Source organism: Argiope bruennichi, chromosome 5, assembly GCF_947563725.1.
Source record: "Argiope bruennichi chromosome 5, qqArgBrue1.1, whole genome shotgun sequence".
Classification (NCBI taxonomy): Eukaryota; Metazoa; Arthropoda; class Arachnida; order Araneae; family Araneidae; genus Argiope; species Argiope bruennichi.
Window position 1 is genome coordinate 92,429,718 of NC_079155.1, and position 26,798 is coordinate 92,456,515.

A 26,798-nucleotide genomic window follows, 5' to 3' on the forward strand; every position below is an offset into this window, starting at 1 on the left:
GGAGAAACAAACAAAAAACATTGATAAGATGAAAGAATCTTATTATTTTTCCCCTCTCAAAGCAGTGCCACAAAAACAATTTTTATTGTATAATAGGACTGGAAGTCTTATAAAGAAAATCAAATTATATGGCTGAAATATTTCAATCTTACTTCCAAAATTAAATGAATTAGTGATTAAATTATGTGCTGAAAAAGTCAATAATAAAAATTGAAAAAAACTAAAAATGACATAATTTTCAAGTGATTTGAAATTATTTGACAAAAACAGTTCAATAAAAGCAAGATAATAGGAAATTATAATGAAATAAAAAAAAATGCCTAGGTAAAGATGCCTAGGAAAAAATTTATCTAGGTGTATACAACTTACCATGAAGCAATTCATTAAGTTAAAGACCTTTTTGATGTAGACAGCAGGTATTGAATAATTTTTTTATTATCTCTCAAAAACGTTTTGTTAAACTTTATTTATTTTCTAAACTATAATGTTCATATGGCATATGCAGCGTTTTAAACTTAAAAATCAAAATTTAACTAATCATTAAATTATAAAAATGCTATAATTCAGTACAAAAAATTTACATAGTCTTAGTTCTTTTATGGGATCTTAGTTGAATCAATAAGACAGTGAATTCTTAAAATGGAAGGTGTTGTCTACTTTGATAATAGAAAAATAATAATAATAATAATGGGACTAATTTTGTAATGGAGCTGTAACATGATAATTATTTAAAAAATCAGCTATATTCATTGGTATGCAGAGAAATAGTGTAAAATGCATAGTGTTTTTGGATTAAAAAAAATTCCATAACAAAGCACCAAAGCACGATTTAAAAAAAAAAACCTTTAAAATATAATAATGAAAAAACGTGTATGCCAAAGAATCACAAGCTTTACCTGTTTTAAATCTAATGTAATAGTAACCCATTCAAAATGCTTTCCATTTTGAAGTGTAGGACTTTGCCACCATTTATTTGTTCCATCAATAGCATTGATTATTGGATGTCTATGTTCAGGTAATTCACTTCGAGCATCACATAAACCACATTGAGGTTCTCTGTAAAATATTATAATTTTAAAAAATTCATCCACAAAACATATAACTGCTAACATACATAGTTAACAGCTAGTTATAGTTAACAGCTAACAATGGTCTGTGTCTTTTATGTGATTACCTAAATTCCACACTATCTAGTGAACACTTAAAAGCCGATATTTACAGAAATAAAAATAATGTAAAAATCTGACAAAAAAATTGTCTTGCAAATATATATTTTTGTTTCAATGAAAATAAAATAATTGAAGCATGAAAAATGATTAAAATGAATTGCTTGAGTAACATTTATACAAATTCTCAAAATTTTTTACTTCACTAAATGTTGAATAAATGTCTTTCCTTCTTTCACCATTTCCATACTGATAAAAAATTTCACTAATATCAAAAGTTTTAAAACTTTAATGAAACAATAACTAATTCTAGCCAACTTATAAATAAAGAAAACATACTCTAAAGATTTAAAATAAGATCAAATTGTCCCAGTTCTAAGTAGATATTTTTAAAAAAATCAAATATCCATTAATTTTAGTTCAGAAGGAAATTTTAGTGTTTACAAGAATCGTATTTGCAAGTTAAAAATATATATTCTAAATTCTAAAGCTAAACTGTCTGCCGAATCTTTAAAAGCCAAAATTTTTAGTGATGAGACTTTCTCAATATTTGAAAAGTAGTAGAAAGTAATATACATTTTTAATTCTTCCAAAAAACAAATTTTCAATTCAAGAAATTGCATAAATTGAGGAAGTTAATGTCACAATTTACAGTAAAACTTACCACACAAATATAAAATAATTGGAAGTTTAAAGTAAAGATATCGTTATTTTAACCCTTTAATTACAAAATCTTACAGAAACCTCATCACATATGAATCAATAACCCTTCCTCGCATATTCTTTAAACAAAAAATTTATTTATTTACAGTAAAACTACACAGATGACTCCACTCATAGAGTGCCAATTCCATTCATTGACTCCATTCATGAGTCAAAAATACACAGAACATAAGCCACAAAGTAAATTTTAAAAAAACTTAGAAAAATAACAGCAGAGAATACAAAATTACAAAGTTCAAAACTATATTTTAAGTACTAAAAAAATGCAAACATTTAAATTATTGAAATTAAAACATACAATCAGAAAAGCACCAAAAATATATTCAAGGCCACAAACGACCTGCAATATTAAAATCAACCATTTAATTTTGAACTTGAAATTAAAAGACCAATTAAAAAAGAAAAGGTCAAAAATTAATAAACATACAAGTACAATACTGACACAAAAACATGGACATCATAAACATCTCAAAATGTATTGCCAAAAATAATGTGTAATCAAGCATTAAAAAAAATAACGTAGTTAAGGCAATAAGAAAAAAATAAGGTCACATAATTAAAAATTGAGAACAATTTTTGTTAAAAACACTAGGAAGCATTAGATTAATGCCAAGTTCACCAGAGATCCTATTAAAATTCTTATAAAATTTATACATTGTGAACCTGTCAATATACTTAAAATTACAAATACATTTAGAAAAGTACTTTGGTTCTTTAAAGATCTGACAGGCACAGTGAAGTTTATACAGCTCAGTATATCAGTACAACTGACTGAATCATATGTCTGCAATAGAAACTGATCAAATTAAGCATATCATATACACAAGATATATTTTGAAAGTAAAATCTTTTTTTCTTGTGAAGCAAATACTACACGAATTTGATTTCAATATACTCAATAATTGAATTTTATTACAGTAATTAGTATCCCAAATAATGCAACAATATTCCAGGAAAGATCTAAAATGAGTATAATATAAAATCTTCAGGGAGAATTCACTTCAAAAATTTCTAGCTTTATATTTGAAAAATCTAAGTCTACAAAAGGCCTTGGAAAATTACAGAATCAATATGTAGGGTAAAATCAAGTTTAGCATCAAAGAGGATACCCAAATCTTTGACTCAATATGAGCATGATAATAATCCTTAATTTTATAAATGTGATTCAAAAACTGAACTTTCCAAAAATAATTAATAATGCTATATATCAATGCTCTGGTGTAACTTGCTGTCTATGCACCATCTATAGAGATTATCTCTCTGTAAAAGGACAGCATCAAAATTATTATGTAATGAATGAAATAATTCTGAGTCATTAACAAATAAAAGACATTCCAAGTACTTAAAAAACTAGTAAAGATAATAATGAATAAAATAAAAAGTAGAAAATCCAAAACTAAAAGCTCTATGGAATGCCAGAAGTACCGAGAATTCATGCAAAACAAAATAATTAAAATAAACATAGAGTCCTACCCTATAAGTAGGATTGAAAACAACCTGTCAAAATGATATAAAAATCATGTCACTGATTTAAAAGAATTACGAAATCGATAAAATCAAAGGCCTTTGAAAAGTCAGTATAAATGAAATCAAATTGTAAATCAATTTCAACTGAAGAAGTAATCATATTAGACAAGTAAAATAAATTAGTGATAGTTGAGCATTTAAGAATAAATTAGTGAGACAAAAATAATTAGGTTCTTACTACGCTGGAAAAGAAATTAAATTGCTCCTTTAATAATTAATTAATTATTAAAGGATATTAAATTAATTAGAAAATTAATTTGCTCCTTTTATAAATTATACTTTTAAAAATCACAGACATAGGTCTTAAAATAGCAATAAGATGAGAGTTTTTACACTTTTATATATTACTTTTATTTTCTTAAATGAATAAATAATTCTTTTTTCCTTTTAGGCATGAGCAAATACATTAGACTCAACAGCAAATTAAACAAAGTAAACAGATGATAAATAAAAAACTGTGAATTCCCTAATAATAAAATATGGATTGTCATTGACACCAACAGTTAAGGAAGACTTTATTTCTCTGATTGTCAAAATCACTGGTGCAATTTATCCTAAACATAACTTTATAACTTAATCTGAACTAAGCTTGAAAACAGAATTGAAACTGTCAACAAAAGCATTAGCACATTTGTCATCATTTTCATGATACACACTGTTTAGGTAAATAAAAGTCTATATAGGATATATATATATATAATTTAGATGTTAAAAAAATTGTTATTACTCACCGCATAAAGACATGTTCAACTAATTTACAATAGACTTCTGGTTCTGTTTCACCACAAGTAGCATTTGTACTAATAATTGCATTTGCAGCCAAATTATTTACAGATGGGAACAGCCCTCTCTCTGAAAATATTTTTAGACAAATTACAAATGCGAAAAAATAAATATCATTCTATTTAATAAAAACTTAACAAAATTAATTTATTGATAAAGACTATGGTTGAATATGCATGTTGTAACAACTTCCTATTTAGATAAAGGCAGATCTTATTACTATTTCAAATTCAATGTTTGAAATTAAGTAAACTTCAATGCATATATATACATATATATATATATATATATATATATATATATATATATATATATATATATATATATATATATATATATATATATATATATATATATATATATATATATATACTGCTGGTAAATATTCATGTTTAAAAAAAACATAAAAACTAATTTTGATGGATATTCTAGAAAAATAAAATCACAACAGTGAAATAAACTTATTGGCCTTTTTAAAACTTGCAAAAATATCTTGATGATATTACTGTAAGCAAAGAAATCTCATTGAAATATGTAATTTCTCATAAGAAGTATTCTATAAAAAAAATATGTATTAACTTGTATGTTATTATCCTTATAGATTTCATTAATGGAATGAAAGAGACAAGAAGAAAAAAGAGAAACCATATACAATTATTCACAATATTTATTTTCACAAAACACATTCAGTGCAAAAGAATACAAAGCAATAAATAAATGAAAATTCAAACATTATAAGTACATGGAATAATTAATCAACATTAAAATTCAACATACATACATTATGAGAAATTTACAACATGTATATGATATTTTTACTGATCAGAAAAATAATTTATAAAAATATTAAATTTCATGACTAAAGCCAATTTAACTAGAACTTTTACCAAAACATAATGGTTCTCATCTCTCACATTAACATCAGCAGAAAACACAAGATGATTTCAGAATTTTGAAAATCTCAGTAATAATAAATCTAAAAAATTTCATACAAATACCGTAAAAAAATATTAAATTGATAATGGAATCGGTAAAAACTTGTACACCACCTGTAGTACATTTTTAAAAGTAAAACATCCATAGGCTTAATAATTCTATAATAAATTATAAAGAATACAAAATCCTCTTTAGAATTCAAAGAATTTTTGATTGAATAGAAGCAATATAATTTCATAATAGAAGATGTCATTTAATTAGATGCATAAAATTAATCTCTCATTGTCAATGTTTACAGCCTCCAATACATCAAATAAATATTTAGCCATATTTATAGTTATTCAATTTATCTATACAAAGAGACATAAAAGGTTCATTTAAACTTCAAGTGACAATATAAATACTCATCAGTACAACAAGTAATAACTCTAAATTATTAAAATATATATAATGCTATAACAAGCTACATAATTTTTTTCACAAATGCTAAACTAAAAAACATATCACACAGAAGCATCTCAACATTAATATATGCATAGTCTTGTACCTTTGTTACATAAGATTTTTTTTTTTTCTATGATGAAAGGTAAATGCATTAAAACATATATTTTTTTAATTTCAGCTCTTGCAACATTTTCAGAGTATTTTGTCATCACTTTCAAAAAATGTAAGTTTAATATCATTTAATTTTTAAAGTTTGAGATTTAAAATCAAAATTACTAACTTTTTAAATCATAATACTAAATTTTTAAGATAAAATATTTTCAAGTCAAATACAATAAGATGAATCAACACACATCATTATGACCTTAACATCATATAGTAATAAATCATTTATTACTATATTATATTTATTTGTTTTTATTCTACTAATAAAATAATGCTAGTTTAAATGAAATGCTGTATTTGAGATACATTATTCATTTATATGGGCATTAACTCATTGAATATGTTTCAATAAAGTGAATAAAGTAATAACATGGCATGATTTATTATTATTGTTTTTATCCCAGCCATATATTTGCATTCATGTATTCCCAAGTCAAAGTGACATATCCAAAATGATATTTCTCATTTATAGAATGTATAAGTATTATCAAAATTTTAAAACATAAACTTAACCAGTTTCTTAATATATATAATGAATAAATAAATCCATCAAAAAAGAATTTTAAAATATTTCTTTTCAAATTGCCAAATGTATCTTCCAAACTAGAGAACAATTGGAATTAAATATTTTTTAGAGCATGATACCTGTTCAAATTCTTCAGATAAATTGAAATACAGAAGCTTTGATTTAATTTCTTTTCTTCTCTCCATTAATTCTGTTAAAATTTTATTGACATTTCTTGTAACGACATCAAAGAGCAAAACATAAAATTTATCAGTTTCAAGACATCTAGATATAATTAGTTACAGTTCAATAAGAAATTAATTTCAAAACATCAGTTTTGAGATATATAAGCTGTTTTCAAAAACCTTGTCATTTATTTAAAAAATGCAGCATTTCCCCAAAATAAATTATAATAATAGTTAAAGAAAATTATTTTTTGCAATATACACTTTAAATTAAATTTTTTTGATGATGAATAATTTAAATATGGTTTTCATATTCAATAAAAATATATAAAATCACATATATGTTAATTATTAAACATATATGTGTTAATTATTATTAAAAATATGTTAATTATTAAACTGAGATTTTTCACAGATAATATATTCATAATTTAGGAATATTTCCTATTTGTATAAAAAAATTTCATAATGTGCTGAGTACATATATGATACACTTATTATTGTTTATAGCAACATTGAAACACAGAAAGCTGCCAAGATTTTAACCACTTAACAGATTTCCTCATGAACATATTTTTCACATCAATAAACATCCATGCAAAGTTATCATATTTTAAACATAGAAACTACTATCATTCATAGATTTACATACATATCATTCATATTATAATTCCATAAAAAATTATTTGAAATCCACAAACATCTTAAATGTACTACAAATTCTTCCTTAAATCAAAATACAGCAATATATTTTCAATACAAAAAATGTCATCCAATCAGTTAATAAAATAAAATTAAACAGGGAAATTATAAATGTATACAAATATACAATTATTTTTATTTTATTTTGAAAAACAGTTATGGTTCAGCATGTAGTCACAAAACTAATTCATAATTAATCAATTAAGTTTCAAAAAAAATAGCAACCTGCATTATTTGCTCACGCAGTAAAATTTGTAGGTACATGCATACAATCAAGGAAAATCAAAGAATAATTTTACTTTAAGGTAATCTTAGATTTCACAACTTTAAACATGATTTGTCATTAAAAGCTCCTTTACTGTTGTACTATAGGCGACATCAGCAGGGGTTAAACCATCTGCATCATATATATTAGTAACGGCTCCTTTCTTTAACAATAAATTTATCACTTCTTCATGCCCGCAAGACGAGGCATAATGCAATGGCGTTTGTCCATCTTTATCTTGAAAGTTGATATCTGTTCCCTCAGATATCAGAAATTCAGCAATTTCAGTTTGTCCACGATCACAAGCCCAGTGTAACAAAGATAAACCACCTTCATCACAGCAATCTTTTAAAGACGATTTGGACGAAATTAATTCCTTAATTCGGTTCAAATTACCCTCCTTCACAAAATCAAAGACAGTTTTTGCATCTTCATTGAGATCGACATCTGTTTTTTGACAAGTGCTATTTACGGGCCCGAAATGAGACTTTTTTCGGCTCTCTTTCCGGCTAGCTGCATCCCAGTCAGGTGAAATTTGGCTCACTTTTTTTATATATTGCTTCATCGCTTCTTCTTTGGTCATATTTCCTAACTCGTGCCATGCTGACCATTTACTACGGCTCTTAAATTTTAAAATACCCGGCATCGGTTCATTGCAGACACCAACTGTAGCCTGTTTGTATCTGCCGTAGAGAAATAGCAGATCGTCTTGCTGCATGACAGAGGCATTTTCAGTAACAAAATCAGTGGCGAGTTTAAAACTGGTTTCTAAAGCATCATCTTCATTTTCTAAGAAATCGTCGTCTTCCATAGTACAAAATAGAGCTTAAAAGAGCTCAGATGAATACAAATGCAGAAATATGAACAACAAACAGAGAGAGCAGACAAGTGTTTCAATTCGTGGAGTTGAGGATTTTCCCTGCTGCAAGCGAACAGAAAAATCCTTTCAGGAGGGAGAAAATTCCCTTCCGCTAGAGCATGCTGCCATCTATTGTTCAAAATATTTTCTAATATGCGGCTTCATCACTTAAATGTAAAATTAGTCAATTTTATATGTAATAAACGATAGTATAATCATTTATTACACCTCTACATTCAGTTTCTGCATTATTTTGCAAAATTTAAAGAATAAAAATATTCTTAAATAATACATAACGTCAATATTATAATATTTATGAGCTAGAACATAAAACGATATACATATATTTTTTTTTCACTTGATCACCAATGTGAATGGTTAATGAAAATAATTAATACTTTTCAAAAAGAACCGCTCATGAGGAGAAAAAAAAATCTCCCAACTATACAAATGTCTATATCAGTACATTAAAAAAACAATAATATGCAAATTAATTTTTAAATTCGATTGAAAATTTATATCAATTCCAAACAATGAATTATTTTTCACAGCTGCATTATCAATAGACCAGTTCCATGATATCATATTATTAAATGCGTGAATCTTTGATTTATATGTCTTCTTGATTTAACGGTATTATAATTCCACTTTTTTAATCGTCCTAAATTACATAAATATTAAACAATGCTTCGTTAGTTTTCAACAACGGAATAAAAACGCGCGATCAAATATTTCATGAAATAATACAAACGATTTGGTCACAACAAATTATTGTGATTATATTTAAAAATATGTTTAAAAGTTAATTAAATCAAGCCTAAAGAATTTTTACAGCATTTAAATTGGCATAATAAAAGGGATAATTTTTGGACTTTAAAATGGTGTAACAATCATTTTTGTGGTTGAGAATTATTAGAAGTTATCACGATAAAATATCGAAATCTAGCTTAATGTTTTATTAATAAAAATTTGAAAAAAAAATCGCTTTGAGGTGGGCGCATATTTTTATTTTCCAAAGTATATCTCTGCTAAATTTGATAGCCCTAGGTTAAGCAGTTTGGCCTATAGAGCGCCATCACACGTACAGACAGACAGACAGACATGCTCACACACAAACATTTATTGTAGTAGAAAAATACTCTAAATTAGAGATCACCGATAACGAGTATATATATATATATATATATATATATATATATATATATATATATATATATATATATATATATATATATATAAATGCACTGAAAATCTGTACATATGATTTAACATTGTGTTGAAAGGCGCGTTTGAATAATTCCAACAACTAAAAGAATGAAAAGAATTAATGTAAAATATTCTTAAAAGTGTTTTCAATTTGAGAAAAATATTATACAAAGATAAAATTGATAGAACTGAAAAAATATTTTATTTTAAAGGGATATAAATTATGCGTTATGTTTAATAATGAGTTCCGAAATAGCAAATAAAAAAAACATCGTTACAAAATAAAACTGCATCTAAAATTTTAATTAATTTTTAATTATAACTCAAATTAAAATTTTTGAAAAGCCTTTCCTTATGAGCACCTACCACCAAAGAAATACTAATGTGTCAAACATGGTAGCTTTAGATCCAATAGTCTATCCCTATACCTATTAGAACAATTTTTTCATCATTCGTCAGACATCACACATGCTTGGAAGTTAGTAATTCATAGTTAATACGTCAGGCTATAAATACTGCCATGTTAAAAAGTTTACAGGAAATTAAAAGAGCAAAGAGTAATTAAATATTTTATTAACATACATGATGGCACCAACTACTAAATAAATTCATATTTTCAAGCAACCCAGTAAAATAATGTTTGATTCCTATTATTAACGTAGATGCCTTAATTTAAATTAATTACTTTAATAAATGCCTTAATTAGATAAATAATAAATAATTGCCTAATTGCTGGATAGATTTAATTAATTTTTAATCTAAAATCTAAAAATATTACTATCAATTTCAAGGAAAAAAACAAACCCAAGATCTTTTTGATTTACCAAGTATATATAAAAATTCTTATTCCATCCAAATTAACATTATTATAAGACTTGTATTGTCAGTTTTGAAAATAAATTTTTAATTTCTGATTTCGATTTTTCATAAATAAGTAATCAAATATAATTTTATTTCTTCTGGAATTTTTTTAAATAGTATATTTTCCTATATTTCCTATTTATTTCAGCGCGAAGGGATAGAAAACTGTCCAGTAAGCACATTCTTTTTTAAAAGATCCCTGTGTTTCCTTTACATGTGATTGACATGCGTCAGAAATCCCTATCAGAATCTTAATAATATATTAGCACTGTAAAATAATATTTTCCCTATCCATATCTCATGTTATATAAGACAAGGGATAATTTATTTCGCTCTCTTCGCCACTTCTGTTTTTGTGCCGCGCTGTGGCGGACGCGCAATGTCCACGTCTTTGCTTGTAAATAATTATGCTTTCCCGATGGATTAAAAATAATTTTAAAATGTAAAATTCTTCTAAATTATTTTCGCTGTCTTCAAAACTGCATCCTGCTTCACATAAAATAATGCTTACACACACACACACACACACACACACACACACACACACACACACACACACACACACACACACACACACACACACACACACACACACACACACACACACACACACACACACACACATATATATATATATATATATATATATATATTCAATACAATCAATGAATGCGTGTTGATTCCCACTAGCAAATACCGAACGATATGGCACAGAACACCTTCCATGTTATTCCATCGATCCGCAAATTTAATTACATTATTTTTAATAATATCTAATTATATCTGGATCAAGTTGATATAATATTTTTTATCATTATGATAAATTTATACGCTTATTCAATAAAATAACAATCTGATGAATTTTTGCATGTATACATGCATATAAATTTGATATTTTTTAGTCAAATTTCATTCGATTTCGAGTATTTTGTGGAATATGTCATCCCTCAATTTCAAGATGCTACTTCCTTTGTGATAGCTATCTTTAAAAAAGTATTAAAAAATACACCTAAGCATGGAAAAATATTTATAGGAAATAAATGTTTAAAAGAATTGTCTTTATTCAAAACGAAAAATAAAACCAGTCGGAATGGTATCCACGAAACTTTCTCGTATATACCACAGTTAACATCTTATTCCCTTCCTCCTCTTCCCCGCATAAAACTGAAACCTATGAAACCAAAATTTGACATGGAATTGCAGGTGTCACAAGATATCATTCCGAATTTCACAATTTTAAGTCATTCCCTTGATGGATTACCGTGTTTACATGCATGAGAAAGTACAAATGTTATGAGTCCAAATGCCAATCCATATACCATCTCAAAGCGTTTTTGATATATTTTGTCCTTGTCACAGGCAGACAAACAATCAGACTTTATGCCAAAAGTGTGTTTTTCGTCCAACCTTAGTGAAGAAGTCGGAAAATTAGAGATTCGTCAAAATCACTAATTCAAATTTTTTGACAATATATTTGCATATATTTCCGTTATATATTTGCATATGAGAAAGTAAAAATTACCAAATGAAGAATTCAAACTCTATATTGCATGACGCTTAATAATTGAATTATTGGTGCATTACATGACAGAAGCAGGAAAAAATGTCTTAACGCTGATTCCAAAGTCCATACGGAAAGTTAAAAACTCTTTTAATCTGCGGAAATAGAAATTTTCTCGCATATCTCTGATAAAGGTATTATATCTCATCACCCCACGTAAGAATTATGGAGCCTTAAGCAAGCAATGAATGTTTAGGCATATAGCTTCAGATTTCGATAAATGAACATTTAGTGATTCGTACAATAGTAAAGAAAATTGAATATGCATTTTGAATGCCCTTTTATCGAAAGATTAAAAATAAAATTTGACGCAGAATTACAATTTTAGTAACAAGAGCAGATAATAACTTCCAATTATCTGCGTCATTGCATTTTTGAATAATCACGTTTAAATACCTATAAAGGTACAGACTGACATACGATTAACCTTTTGAGGATTTGATTTTCTATTTGATAAGGATCCATACTTTAGATTCTAAAATTGTGTAATCAGTACACAATTGTTCATTTATCCGCGTTTTTAAATTGTCGAGCTTAAATGTTAAATGGTCAAGCATCATATGCGGTTGATTCTTTCTTTCTTTTTCTTCTCGCTCTCTCTCTCTCTCTCTCTTTCTCTCTCTTTTTGAATACTTCGCAGATAAGAAAGGAAAAAGACCATAACGAAATAAACAAACCAAACTCATGCAATCTGTTCAGCCAACAAACAAATTATATTATGATAACATCTCGAGCGTATAATTATCTGTAAAGATGACCAAATCAATCACCGAAAAACAGACAGTTAATCAACTCACAATCCAACCCTTCTCCCTCTTTCTCTTAAATTACAATGTTTATACATTTTACACAAACAGTGATATAAATATAATTATTTATACAAAAAAAAACAATTTAATTACAAATCTCAATATATTCTATTTGTAAAATACTGTTATTTTAATAAAAATGAACAATTATTCAAATGTTTTAGAACTATCTATTCTAGTCCAATATTTACTGTGCACAAAAGTTAGTAAATCCGAATACAAAATACAAACAGTAACAGAATACAAAAAGTTATCCTATAAAAAAAGGACAAAAGAAAGGGAGGGAAAAGAAATAACCAGTTTCAAAATTAAAGCTTTCTACAAATATATACAAACAGAAAAATTGTTCTTCCTTAATTTTTTTAAAAATAAAATCTAAAAACATGCTTCTTATAGTATTTCAGAGACACTTAAATTACCTCAGCGCCAATTCGCTTTGTGAATCTTTCAAAACTGAATTACTTATTAATTTAGTTTTTATATGTTTACTGCATTTCTTCAGAATAGAAGCAGTCCTATGCAAGAAATTAAAAAAAAAAAAAATACCGAAAAATACATTAATGGATAAAGTGCAGAAATACAACTTATTGTTGCTCATTTTATTTAAAAACCATTTCTCATAAAACGCTTCAAGTTGCTATAATTTTTTAAGGCAACTAAATTGCAAATCATGACTTTATATCACTGCCATGGATATCACGTTTAAGTCCTGTTCTAAAGCAACACGATGATTTTGGGACGCACTTCGCGTAGATTTGACTGTGGCGGGGATAATACCTGTGACATATGAACTTTCAGCCACACTATTTAGAGAACAAATAACCTCGATAGATGTAACGTTCACTAGGCCCACTTACACGGCGAAATCAGGCTTCGAACTTGAAGATCTCTGGCAACCCGAGAACGAGAATTATCACTAGGAAACAACGGCTTACCGTGAATGTTAAACGAGAAACAGTTAAAATATTACTACTATATAAGCTTAAATATATTGTAAGCAAAAAACGAACTTTCGGTGCATTTAAATTTTCGAAATTTTAAAGTTTTGAAATGCAAAGATACTCCTTTTTTTTACGTCATTCCGATTCTGGTCATACAATCTACTTACAAACAAAATATTTTTTAAAAGAGCGTGAAAGAATAGTTTAGTTAGATTGGCATCATGTTAAAAAGCGACATTAGAAATATTTTGCGGTCCTAAAAATTTTAAACCAAAGTTTAATGACGAAGATGACACTCGAGTTAGTATACCTCTTCAGACTACTATATTCCAGAGCAATGAATACATTCAGAGTATACAAATATGTATAATAATACTTCCAGTTATACGATTTGAGGATATTTAGTCCTCGGTGGATTAAAAATGTAACAGAAAATTAATGGGGGCCATGTTCTTATAGAGAATGGTCATTCTGTGTGATAATCTCGAACCCGTATGCCAGCCCGAAGTGGTGACTCAGCCACGAAATCAAAGCAGCCACAAAGAATGTGTCAGAAACAAAGACTTTATATTTTTCCATGTTCTCTGATTACTTATAATTATGAAATTTTTTTTAAAAAAATCGTACTTATGAAAACTAAATGATATTCAAAACAGCAGCAAATTATCAATTATAGACACTGAAAAATACCAAATAATTTAGTTCATACTAATATATTTCCTTTAAAAAAATATCTGAGTAATACAAACCATAAGGCCAAAATAAACATAAATAAATGCTGCCACTCGTTTTAAACAATATCAAAAATGCATAAAATTTTAAAAACTACTTCTAGGCTAAACACTTATTTTTGAAAGTGATGAAAAGATTAATGCTAGATATAATAGAGAACTATTAAGAAAGAAAAAAAAAGTAACAGATTTAAAATATTTATTTCCAATGAACGACAGTGGACATACATATGATACATCATTGAATAGAGGAAAGATCTTTTTATTGTATGCATTCAGTATAGCTATTTATTGTGCGACAACATTCGAATCGAATGTACAATCGTGAAGTAAATAATTCTTGGTTATAGAACTCACTGCTGTAAAAATTCGATCTTGTACAAAGTAAAGAGTGGACTTGCCACAGTTTTAAATACATGCCAAGCAGCTGATGCGAAATTCCATGCTTTCTGATTGCAGATTTCCTAAAGTTATGATCGAAAGCAATTCGAATACGCTCAATATTTTCATTTGACTGAAAGAATGACTACTGCATTTCCTTTTGCACATGAAATCATTTCCAATGAATTTCTTTTAGACACTGTAATTCTATTTATGATGAGGTGGCTCTTTAATGAATTTACAACGAAGTTCTCACAGGCATGCAACAATGGATACACTTTTTGCATCTTCAGCAGATAAAATGTTTCTTGAGTCATGTTCGTTTTCTCGTAAATACACCATCGTGTTATTTTGTTTATTTATTGTATTGTTAACTTTGAACATTCCTCTATCTAGTAATGTATCGTATCCGTCTCTGTGTACCTACGGTTCATTATAATTTTTTTAAAAAAAAACCTCTGCTCCGTGTATTTGAATAATACTGCATAACTACAAACTGCTTTCAACGATCAATTCTGACCCATTTGCATTAATAATATTAGTTTATTAATATCAAACAATTTCGATCAATTGCATTTTATATCGCCAAATGAAAGTACTTTTTTGAATTATACTTGCACAAAAAACAATCTGATTGGTTAGCTGTATTTTTCTATACAAAATGTATAGTGAAGTAAAGTTTTTAAGATATTTCTCGAAACAGAAGGGATGGCGGGATCAGGCGATTATTGTTGACGTATCTAAAAGTACTAAATTTTTGTATGAAATAAAAATTGGCGAAATTGATATGGTAGTTGGGGCTCAGAGACTGTTTTTTTCCCCTTCCTTATTTATTCTAAATATACAGATTTTCAATATAACTTTTATTTTGATTAAGTGCATTCCAAACATGAACAAAAATATCAAAAAGTGGCTTTTGATTTGAAAAGTGGCAAAAATTGGCATACAATAACAAATCAACAAAAAAAAATTGGCATATCAATCATTAAAGCAAAAATAAGATTTACATCAGAAAGCAAGAGTTATGTTGCAATGGAACTCAACTTTTTCTGAAATCAGTTTCACACGTTCCCATATGCTCAAACCCATCCAGTCATAAAAGAGTCGCGATAGCAAGGTTCCGACTACCGTATTGGAAGTATCAACTTCCAAATTCGATTCCACCGAAAAACGCTGTGCAACGGGCGGGGTGCACTTCAATATGTCGGAATCAAATATCTCCCAGCTGGTGTGGTGCAGAAGTGCATTGGAGAGAGGGTGCCAGATCAAATGTCATCATCTTCATCTAACCACCGTCCAAAATTACGTGGTCTGTTCCCAAAATAGCCCTCGTATTGTTTTGAAATGAGACGTAAATATAGTTAAACCAAATTCAGTAAAAAAAAATAATAATGAGTTTGCTGCATTATTTGAATTGGTGCTAAAAATAAAATAAAAGAATCACCTTTTCATTAAAAAAATATATAAACTGTTTCCATTATATTTCAAATATGAATGTTTTCGTTTCTACGGATGAAAAAGATATTAAATCATGTCATATGGTTTCGAAAAAACATGAAATCCTGGTCAAATGATACAGGAAATATATGAAATCCTGATCGAATTTTCATGTCTTAAAAAAGATATGAAAATCTGATCATATAGTCTAACTTTCTTTCTTTCACCACAGAATATCCCCAAACTTGGAAATTGAAAGTTAATATGTATATTCACTTATTTTATATGCTCCGTATTACCCGTAGGGCCGTATTATCAAATAAGCGAAGTAGACAATTGCCTAAGGAACCCTAGGACTCGAGTTATTTTTTCCTACCACTTTAAGGATAATCTTATCTTTTCTTTTCTTTTATATATATATATATATATATATATATATATATATATATATATATATAGTATAGAGGCACCGTGCATTCGAAGCTATTCAAATTAAAATGAAATTGTTTAAATTTTTTAACATTAATTTATCAATATTTTTAATTAAACACTTTTGCAAAATTCACTTTGCATTATTTCATGATTTAAAAAAATATATACTGCTTTATTTTCTGAAAAAAAATTGGAAAAATTCGTTTTGAAAATTGGAGCGAAAAAAGGGCGGGCTTAAGCCTAAAAACTCCTGCAAGGCTTAATTCTGATACAGAGGCATTTAATAAAATCTTAGTATAAACAGACAGAGAAAGTGTGAGAATTCGCATGCGACATCATGAGATAAGAAAAATAAACTCTATTTATAATACATGTTGAAATTCCTATTGATGACATTATGCGCATTTCAACTACGAAAACTAAAACATGCTTGTTTCTAAATTTTTTTCTGAAATAAAATAGAACGGGATAATAACTTAAAATAATGTGAAGAGTACTTATTTTTTTTACTTTCTCACAAATAGATATCTGAGTAAGTACTAATCGCATTTAAAAGTTACTGATTATATCAAATGCAATCTCAACAATTTCAGGTGCACAGAACTAATTTACTGTGATGATATTATAAAGCATTAATAAAACGGCAACATATAATATAGAGATAAATGAGTTAATATACAAACAAACTATAATTAATCGAGAGAGTAAATTAATATTTATCAAAATTATGAAAGTATCGTTTCGTTCTTTCATTCTAACTGCAATTAACTGCCGACCAAAAAGAGAGAGAGAGAAAGAGAAATGAATAATAAGATGATAATAAGAAAGATAAAGCCAATTCATGATCACGCGGTTCGTATGGGGCTCTAATTTAATTACTTAAACATTTTAACTTTGAGTCTACTTTTATTTTTAATAAAATGTTCTTAAGTCAGTTTCACGTGATACCGTTACAATTCTAAAACAGTAAAGAAAATTATAACTGAAAATAGTCATAGAGAAGTTTCATCATTTGAATACAATGTGTACAAAACGACTGCTTAAAGCGTATTTGAATGTCCCAATTATTTTCTAATACCATAAAAAAATGCCTTTAAATTATTATTTTTTTTAATTCTGTAAATCTATATACGTCTTTAAATTTAGACACATCCAACGACAATGCTCTAAATTTCTCTCAACTCATTGGATTTCCCATCCAATTAACGGCACTTCTCATGTATGGTTTTTAAAATTAAATTTAAAATTTTATTTGTTATAATAGCATCTGATTTCGAAACGTGAGCTAATGGTTATAGGAATTATTATAATAATTATTATAATAATCATAATTATTAATAATCGTCTGGGGGTAGTGAATAGCAGTTGAATCGGTATCCTACATTTTTTATCTTTGCAATTCGATAAATTTATGAAAGGAAAATGCCAATACAATTTTAGTACTAATTTTTTTATCAAAAAGATTAAAATGAAGTCATATAAACCCCTTTTACAATTGCGACTAAGGTCACTAACGAATTATATAAATAAAAAAGGAATTAAGAATAAAATAGAAGAAATGCTTTTTCCCTTAATTCAGATAAAATATCCAAAAATAAGCGAAAATTCAGACGCAAGAGCAGTTATCACACTAAAGAGAAACAAAATGTTTACAAGATAAATAACTAATTCTTAAAACTTTCTACAGTTTTGATGGATTTTTAAAATAAAATTGGCACCTCGTCGTTGTAGAAAAATGAGAGAAATTTATAAAGTCATTAATCACTTATTAATATTTTTAGAAAGTCATGATAGCTCAATTGTTTGTATGTAATGGTCAGTATTAATCCTTTAAGATCCATTTTCCAAAGATAATAATCCATAACTCTTTATTGCAAATATAAAATAATTCATTATTATTAGAATTCGTATTGATTGAGAGGATAAATATCTAAAATTAACATGATCTTAAAATTTTTAAAAAAGCTTTTTTTTTTAATACTTTTTTCTATAGGAAGTAATCGTCAAAAAATTTGAACTGAAGAGCTTTACGAATCCCCATATTTCAGACTTCCTTAAGTCTGAAAAACTCATTTTTAGAATTATATCTATCGGTCTGTCAATCCAACTGCTTCTCTGTCTGTGAATAAGATAATTCAAAAACGCTATACGGATGAAATTCGGTATGTAGTCTTCGTACGCACTAAATTTGTAGATTTCTGCACATTTTAAACGAATTGCATTCGCATGAATTCAGTCAATTTGAATATAGTGGAACAGGATAGCTACAAAATAGTTAAATAGATAAAAATTGTTACACAGATTTAGCATCTATAGATTTTTTTTATCAGATTTTGAATTAAATCCGTTAACAGGTTGTCTGTCTGTCGATTTGTATTTTCACATACATGTAAATGCGATAACTGAAACACTCAACGATTTAAATAAATAAAATTTGGTACACAGTTTTAGAACTTAAACTATAAGATTTTGAGCTAAATCTATCGAGAATGTCAAACGGTCACTACTTTAGAATGCATGTCATGACCATAACTCAAAAATGCAACCTCTATGATAAATGAAATTTGGTAAGTGACCTTATTATCAAAATTGCAGTTCAGTGCAAAATGTTGACTTCAATTGATCCAAATAAAGACCAAAATGAATATTCGCTTCTCTTTCCTACGAAGCACAAAACATTCAAGTGTGGTGGTTCTAAAAAATAAAATTCTGAGCACCTGTAGCGTTCAGTGTCAAGCCCACGGTTCTAGGGGGAGGGAAAATTGAAATTCATGTTAAGCTTCAAGAAAATTTCATGAATATTACTCCATAAATTATATTTTATAATAATTAAATTTTCATCTAAAGCCGCAATATTTATCACCATTCTGTTTAAAAATACGGTATGTAGAAAAAAAAATTTGAAATATTTTTGAAATATCATCAGACAAGATTACTCACCATTCTAATGTACAAGTTCACTAAACAAAATACCTTTTTCCAACGTTTCCGGGAGGAGAAATGAGAGCAGGGATATCAGATAAAGCATCAAGTCATAGGAATCACTTCCAAGTATTAAAATCATATGCATTGACTAAATTCGAGCTCACATGAGAAGCGCGAAGTGAGATTTTAAGAACCGTTCGCCAATTTGAATTAATTTTAGAATCCACTTCGCATCTTGCAGAAACAAAAAGAATAATTCAAAACAAAACAGTATAAGACTAGTCTATTTATATTTAGATTATATGTACAATTACGCATCCCTTGTGGCAGTTAAGTCATGTGAATCGGATATATTTTATTCAGCGACAATTAGATTTTGGAATTGTCACTCATTTTGCATAAATGCTTTTAGTTAAGATTAATAACCATGCATGATCATGGGCAGACACAATCTCGACAATGAAAATGTAATTTTGCAATGCCCGTTTAAATATTTGAAAGTCATGAACAGACGTGAGGAGATAAAAGCGGAAATCCCTATCATTTAAAGAATATATATTTATGTTTAGAATAAGCTGATAAATCTGTTATCTTACAATAGATTTAACCAATGGAACTCGACTTACATAATAATGAACAAAACCGAAGACAATCGCAGAAATCCGACAAATTTTTTTCCTGTTACTGAGCTATAGACTTAAAAAAAATTATAAATAGAAGCATAGACATTTAAGGTAAAGTTCATATAAATAAGAAAACCTAAATTTAATTTAAAATTTCTAAATAAAAGAATGTTTCTATAAAACTTTTATTTATTAAAATCATATTTCATAAATACGCGCACTAAAATATTTATACCAGTAAACAATGTGACTTCTAAAATTCGAATGCAATGTACGCATAGGTATCTGGCTCCTTTAGAAATACCGTGTTCACTTATTTTCAAGACAGAACAGGCGAACTAACGTCCTGTAAATGGATTTCGATCAAAATTCAATTGCATTCTACAAATTTGATATAGTGACCAAATGCAAAATTTCATCAATCTAGCTCAAAGTGTCTTTCAGCTATCGTGTTCACACACAGACGAACATAATTTCCAAAATGTATCGATGCGCTATAGAGTAACGGAGTGCTTGAACTCAAGTGTTCTTAATCATTTGCGCATATTATTGTTTAGAAAAATATGCATAACAATTCCAATACATAACAAATGTTGAATATAAAAATATATTAAAGAATTATTTCAGAACAAATTCCAAAAATGCGTTTTTCATATGTCTGAAACGAGCAGATTCGTCAAAATCTCGAGTTCAAATTTTCTGACGAGTACAAAATTCTTTGTATAAGAGAAAGTAAAAAAAAAAAAAAAATGAAGCTTATTCTTTAAAATTTTATGTGACAACAAACTGTGAATATAAAGAAATACTGCTTAATTTGGGGAAAAGTCATTCCATTTCATTAAAATTTATATAAACAGAATTTTTGGAGCTTCACTCAAAAACGAAGCTGCAAAATTAAGAGCGCTTTATTTATAGGAAAGAAAAAACGTTGAAAAAAAATGCACCAAATTCTTTTCTAATTGTGGCTGTACCTTCTTTCATTTCTAAGCCAATTTTTCAATAGAATTTGTGTTTTGAAATAAACAAGCACTACAGTACTACATCGGTGAAGGAACAAAACAGTTTTCTAAGATGGAAAAAATCTACAAATAAGTGTTTTTAATTTTAAGTAAAGCAGAAGAGTTTTAGATATAAATTTAACCTTATATTAAACAAAAGTTTCGACATTAGTCGAATATTAAACTACAGAAATATTAAACTAATCTTCAGTTTACATAGTTCAGCTCATAAAAAGCTATAATGAAGAATTCAAAAACCCAGATTTACAAGTTGTATTGATCAGAAAAAGAGTGACGCTGTCAGATTGTAGGCATATCCACCAGGTGTTAGATAAAATCCAATAAAAAATATTTGATGTTCAATAAAAAAATATATAACGGCTGAAAATATGAGGTTATATTTTTATTGAAATACGTAACAATTATTCAAAATGTTTTATTATAATCAGAACAAAGTTTCAACTAAACTTCTCGTCGAACTCAAACTATGTTATTATTTCAGTTTTATTTGTATGTTAATATATAAAATTGTTTTCAACACTGCGTATGAAACAAATCAAGATCTATAAAATTTGCAAGTTAATAGCGGATGCTTGAGTGTAAATGCTAATTTCTACTCTTATTCGTATTTAATTTTTTATTAAATTGTAAAATAATAAAAGAATTAAATAAAATTTTATAAAAATAAATTGAAATCTTTCACAAAATTCTTCCAAAATTAGTTATAAAGTCTGATTTCCAGAAATATGCTTTCACTTATCTTATATCGAATTTCTTAGATCAAGCATTTTAATGCACAAGTTAATAAAACACCTACAATATTAAAACGCCAAAATGCATTTTTGTTGCGCCATTTTTTGAATCGTTTGCATCACCTTGATGTATGATTTTAGTGTCGTTGGATTCGTTAGACTATCAGCAACGTTCTAAAATAAAAAATAAATTTTTTATGCATTCGATGAAATGTCAGGTCAACTGAAATTTTTAAAGTTAAGTTTATAACCAAAATTTGTCGTCTCCCAGCAGAGACACTAAGAGTGGGGGGGGACATTACAAAATGCTAGATGAAATATGTAATGCATTAAATAAAGAGCGTTGGCAGCCTATGTACCATCCACATTATCCGATCGCAATTCAAAATCACAAAATTCGTCAAGAAATAGCTCTAGTATTGCTTCAAAGTGAGATTATTATATAATTAAAATTATAAAGAATTACATTTTTGAAATCTATAGATATGTATGAATAACGAAATGAAGGCCTCTTAAATTACCTCTTATAACAAAGCTAATTTTCATGCGTACATTCGCGCTGAAAAAGACGACTGCTGACCACAGAGGTACGAAATTTGTTTCAAACGTGTTTTTTAGGATAGAAATGAACACCTCGGAGTTATTTTTGAGGGGAATTTTTTAAAAACTAAGATTTGACATTTTTCTTTCTTTCGGAAAATTATAGCACAAATAACTAGCTATATACCGAAAGTACTTTATATAGTAATTATATTATTATTTTTTAATTTTATTAATTTTTTAAAAATATTTTAGATTTGCTTCAATTATTTTTGTTGACTGAAATTTAAATAATTTTTATTGTTATCGCAATTATTTTGTATTGATTTCTTCCATTGTTTATCCCGAGGTACGATAATTGATCATGCCGAGTCGGTTTCTTTTCAAAGCTTGGCTTTAAAAAAAGAAAAATTATTTATTTATTTATTTTATTTTATTTATTTTTGACTATTTATTCGTTTTTAACTTCGAAATTAGAGATTCATAAGATTATTTTCAAAAATAAGCAAGGTTAAATTTTTGCATATATATAATTAGCACATTTTAAAATATATTACTACATTTTTCACAACATAACTGGATGTAGAAATATATATCTTTCGCTTGCTTATTGTAGTAATTTAAATTGACCATTGAATCAATGAACAAATAAGCTTTAGGGTATTACAATAAATTTTGAAATATATTAGATACTACACTACACATTCCAAGATTCAGCGATTTTATTTATTATTCTTATAAACAGCTTGTTTTAATTCAGCAAACAGGTTAATGGTTGAAGTTTAATCATTTTCCCTTTTGAATTTAAGCCCAAATTTTAGATGAAATAACAGAAAAAAGAGAATTGGAAGACCATAGTACAATGAAAATAACATGTGTAAGGCTTTTAAAGTAGGAAAAGTTATCTACTGATTAGAATTTAACAGAGATAAACGGCTGACTCTTCTTCCAGCCAATTTCTATCGAGGTTTTCAATACGAAAAAAATCGAACTACAAATAAAATTTAGTTTCTTCGAAGCAGATGCGCATATTAGCATGCGCACCCTCATTCTTCGCTATATCATTTCATATCACGAATTTTTCGAGAACCGCCATAATTTTGGACGTATATCATATCATTTACATTTTTAATTTTAGTATATTATACCATTAATGCATAAGTTTTTGCTTTTGAAATTATAAAAAGAACATAGGAATACGAACATTAATTTTCCATTATGCAAGAGTTATGTCGATATTCCCGTTTTCATTTTTAAAAAAATTAAGCAAAATTAACGGAAAATATTATTTCGAATCGCACAGCTTCCATGAAAATTATAGCAAAAGACTTCCAAATTTTATGATGCAAGCGATCTTAAAATGATTTTTTTTTTAATTAACCTCAAGTTTTTTTTTAATTAACCTCAAGTTTTTTTTTAATTAACCTCAAGTTTTTTTGTTTTTTTTAATTAACCTCAAGTTTTTTTTAAAATAACAAATAAAAGCAATTTTATTTTCAGGCAAATAACTTTTTCCTAATTTTTTTTAATCATCTTAATTATTCATAAATAATTTCATAAAAACATTCATCTGAAATATGGTTTATTTCATGCTAAGTTTTCTATATAATTTCATTCGTTTGCTTTTATTTTAATTTTGCTTTTTCAGGGTCTGTACGCTCAAACGATTCTGTAATTTTGATAACATTCCACACATAAAAAAAAATCCATTTATTTTAATTCCTTACTTTGAAAAGCGAAAATTGAACAATATTTCCTGCTTCTTTATATAATTAGTTTTCTTTAAGCTTATTGCCAACATTGTATAACATTATCTGGTTTAGAAAATTGCATCAACCTTATGTATAAATTTAAGAACGTGCTTTTAATAACTTTGAAAGCATCTCATTATAATCTTTTTCTTTGAAAAGAGAATGCAAGTAATTTTGTTTTCTCTTTAATTTACATTTTGAAATAAACATTATTCCTTTCTAAAATTGAATTTTCTACGTGACAGTATAAAATGACCCTTTCGCATACTCGCTAATAAAGATGTTATCTCCCGTATTAAATTTATTGGATCTTAGATAAGACTATTAACACCATGAACGCTCATATTTTTATTTTTAGTTCCCCATGAACCATACGTGCACTTTCAATGCCTTTTTTTCGGGCTGATTCAATTCAAAATTTGTCACACAATAAATAACAGTCACATATCAAATTTTATTTATCTAAGTCGTTGCGTTCTTTAGAATTATTGCGTTTCGATATATGTGAATGTACAGACCGACATACTGTCAATCTGCTTGGATTTGATTTAAAACTTCATTTTTAAATTCTGAAACAATATAATAAATTTTATTCATCTAGCTCCTTAAGTTTTCTAGTTATTGTGGTCACTTGTATACTCTGACAGCTAAAATTTTTGATATTGGATTTCATTCAAAATTCAATATAAATACGATAGACAATGGACCCTTGGCGGATTCGGTTCCAAATTTGACACATATCTACATTTTAGATGTTAAATCTATGTAGTAAATTTTATCCATCTAGTTTACTTCATTATGTAGTTATCGAGTTAATTATAAATTGATTTTATTTAAAATTTGAAAGAAATTTACAGTTTTTGTATAATGACCAAATGCCAAATTTAATTCGTCTAGTCCAAACCGTTTTTAAATTAACGTGTTCACAGACAAACATGATTACAAAAATGGACTTTCCGATTTTAAGGAGGTCTTAAACTTGGATTTTTTTTTATTTTTTTTTAGTGTCTCTTTGTATACTTCGTATAACAGAACGCTAAAAAGGGATATTTAAACGGACACACATCATATTAAAACAGCTTTATTATTATCTTGAAAACGGAACCAGACACACCTGAATAATCATTACATTCTCTTCGTATTTCATTTATTCAATTCATTCTTAAATGTCATCTTTATATTTAGGAATATTCATTGATTGCATAACACATAATCCTTTTTGCTTTTATCATCAATACGCATTAATAAGGAAGTCGCACACTCTCACAATAAACCACACATCAAAAATCCCTTAGTCATCAAAGAAATGCCATTGATGACACAAAATAACAAAGAAATAACACCGATTTTGACACCCGACATCATCTCGTCATGTGAGGTCACAGATAAAATAAGAAAGATCAGACGAGAATAAAAATAATATTTTCTACAGAACATTATTTTTTATTTTATTTTTTCTAACGACCGCTATTAGATGACTCATAAAACTCTTCTGTAGAGCATCATCTGCATTCTGTAGGTGTGCACTAGTGAATGAAAAAGTGGACTTCCACCCCTTTCCCGCCAAACTTGTTTTGTTTTTATTCTATGTTTCTCTCTTTTTATTGAACTAGCCTCTCAGCTGCAGGTGTTCGAATGATACACTTTATTATGGATCTTCAATCGCCAAGGGTTAACGACATGATTTTTCAATTTTCTAGACTGCGTTCGTTTATTTTTGTTCTTTATCACACAACGAAAAACCAACATAAAACATTAATATTAAGGATAAGGAATTTATTTTTCATAAATATCATTGGAAACAAAACAAATAAAAAAAATTTAAAGAAAATAAAAAAAAAGATGTGAACACCTGCAAAGATCTCAAATTGATTTGTTTAGAGAGATAGATTTGCATCAAGTGTGAACACAGGTGCTGAGGAATGTGAAGGTTGTGCAACTACGTTAAGACAATGAATTGAAAAAAAATGGCCTTGGCCAATTCCCACTTTAAATTTAGCCTATATTTGACCAATAAAAATGAAAAGAAAAAAGCTGCCTGCCATCTTTTATCATTTAATACGATCTCGACGTGTTTTTCTCTCTCTCTCTCTCTCTCTCTTGCTCTTGAGTAAAAAAATGCACAAAATTTACTTGAGAATTGCGTAGGATTTATAAAGAGTTTTTTCCCCTCTCAAAGTAGTCTTAAAATAAATAAATATTTTTTTTATAATTTCACATTATTAAAGTAGCCTTCTAATTTTTTTAAAATAATTTTGTAATAATGATAAATTTTATGCCATTTTACTTTTCATTAACATCCAGATTCCTAACGCGTAAGTTTTGACTTAGTTCTACCATGACATACAAGAATTCAAAAATGTTATTATATAGTTTGAAATTAAGCACGTGTAGAATTCTACTTAGATACTGATATTTTGATTTCAAAAATGTTATTATATACTATGAAATTCAACACTTGGATATTGATATTTTAAGTAAAATAATAAATGAGAATATCTAAGGAAATATATTTAGTTTTTCTTGTCATATCATCAAGGAATAGAAATCTGTTATTTGAAACGAACCGGTTCGGCAACTTTCAACATTC

The 26,798-nt window shown here is 27.5% G+C and overlaps 2 protein-coding genes across 5 annotated transcripts in view; both read right to left on the minus strand.

Moving 5' to 3' along the window:
• The window catches only part of LOC129968187 (laminin subunit alpha-1-like), a 214,944-nt gene that overhangs the window by 66,208 nt on the left and 121,938 nt on the right, over window positions 1-26,798 (minus strand). For all 4 annotated transcript variants that reach the window (XM_056082039.1, XM_056082037.1, XM_056082038.1 and 1 more), the window contains exons 2-3: window positions 4,148-4,268; window positions 897-1,056 (exon numbers count right to left, since the gene is read on the minus strand). In XM_056082039.1, coding sequence (XP_055938014.1) covers window positions 897-1,056; window positions 4,148-4,268 — 281 coding nt within the window. The remainder of the gene's footprint in view (window positions 1-896; window positions 1,057-4,147; window positions 4,269-26,798) is intronic.
• On the minus strand, window positions 6,134-8,314 carry LOC129968188 (acyl-CoA-binding domain-containing protein 6-like). Its single transcript, XM_056082040.1, has one exon. It carries the CDS (start codon window positions 8,210-8,212, stop codon window positions 7,463-7,465), a length of 750 nt encoding a protein of 249 aa, XP_055938015.1. The 5' UTR covers window positions 8,213-8,314; the 3' UTR covers window positions 6,134-7,462.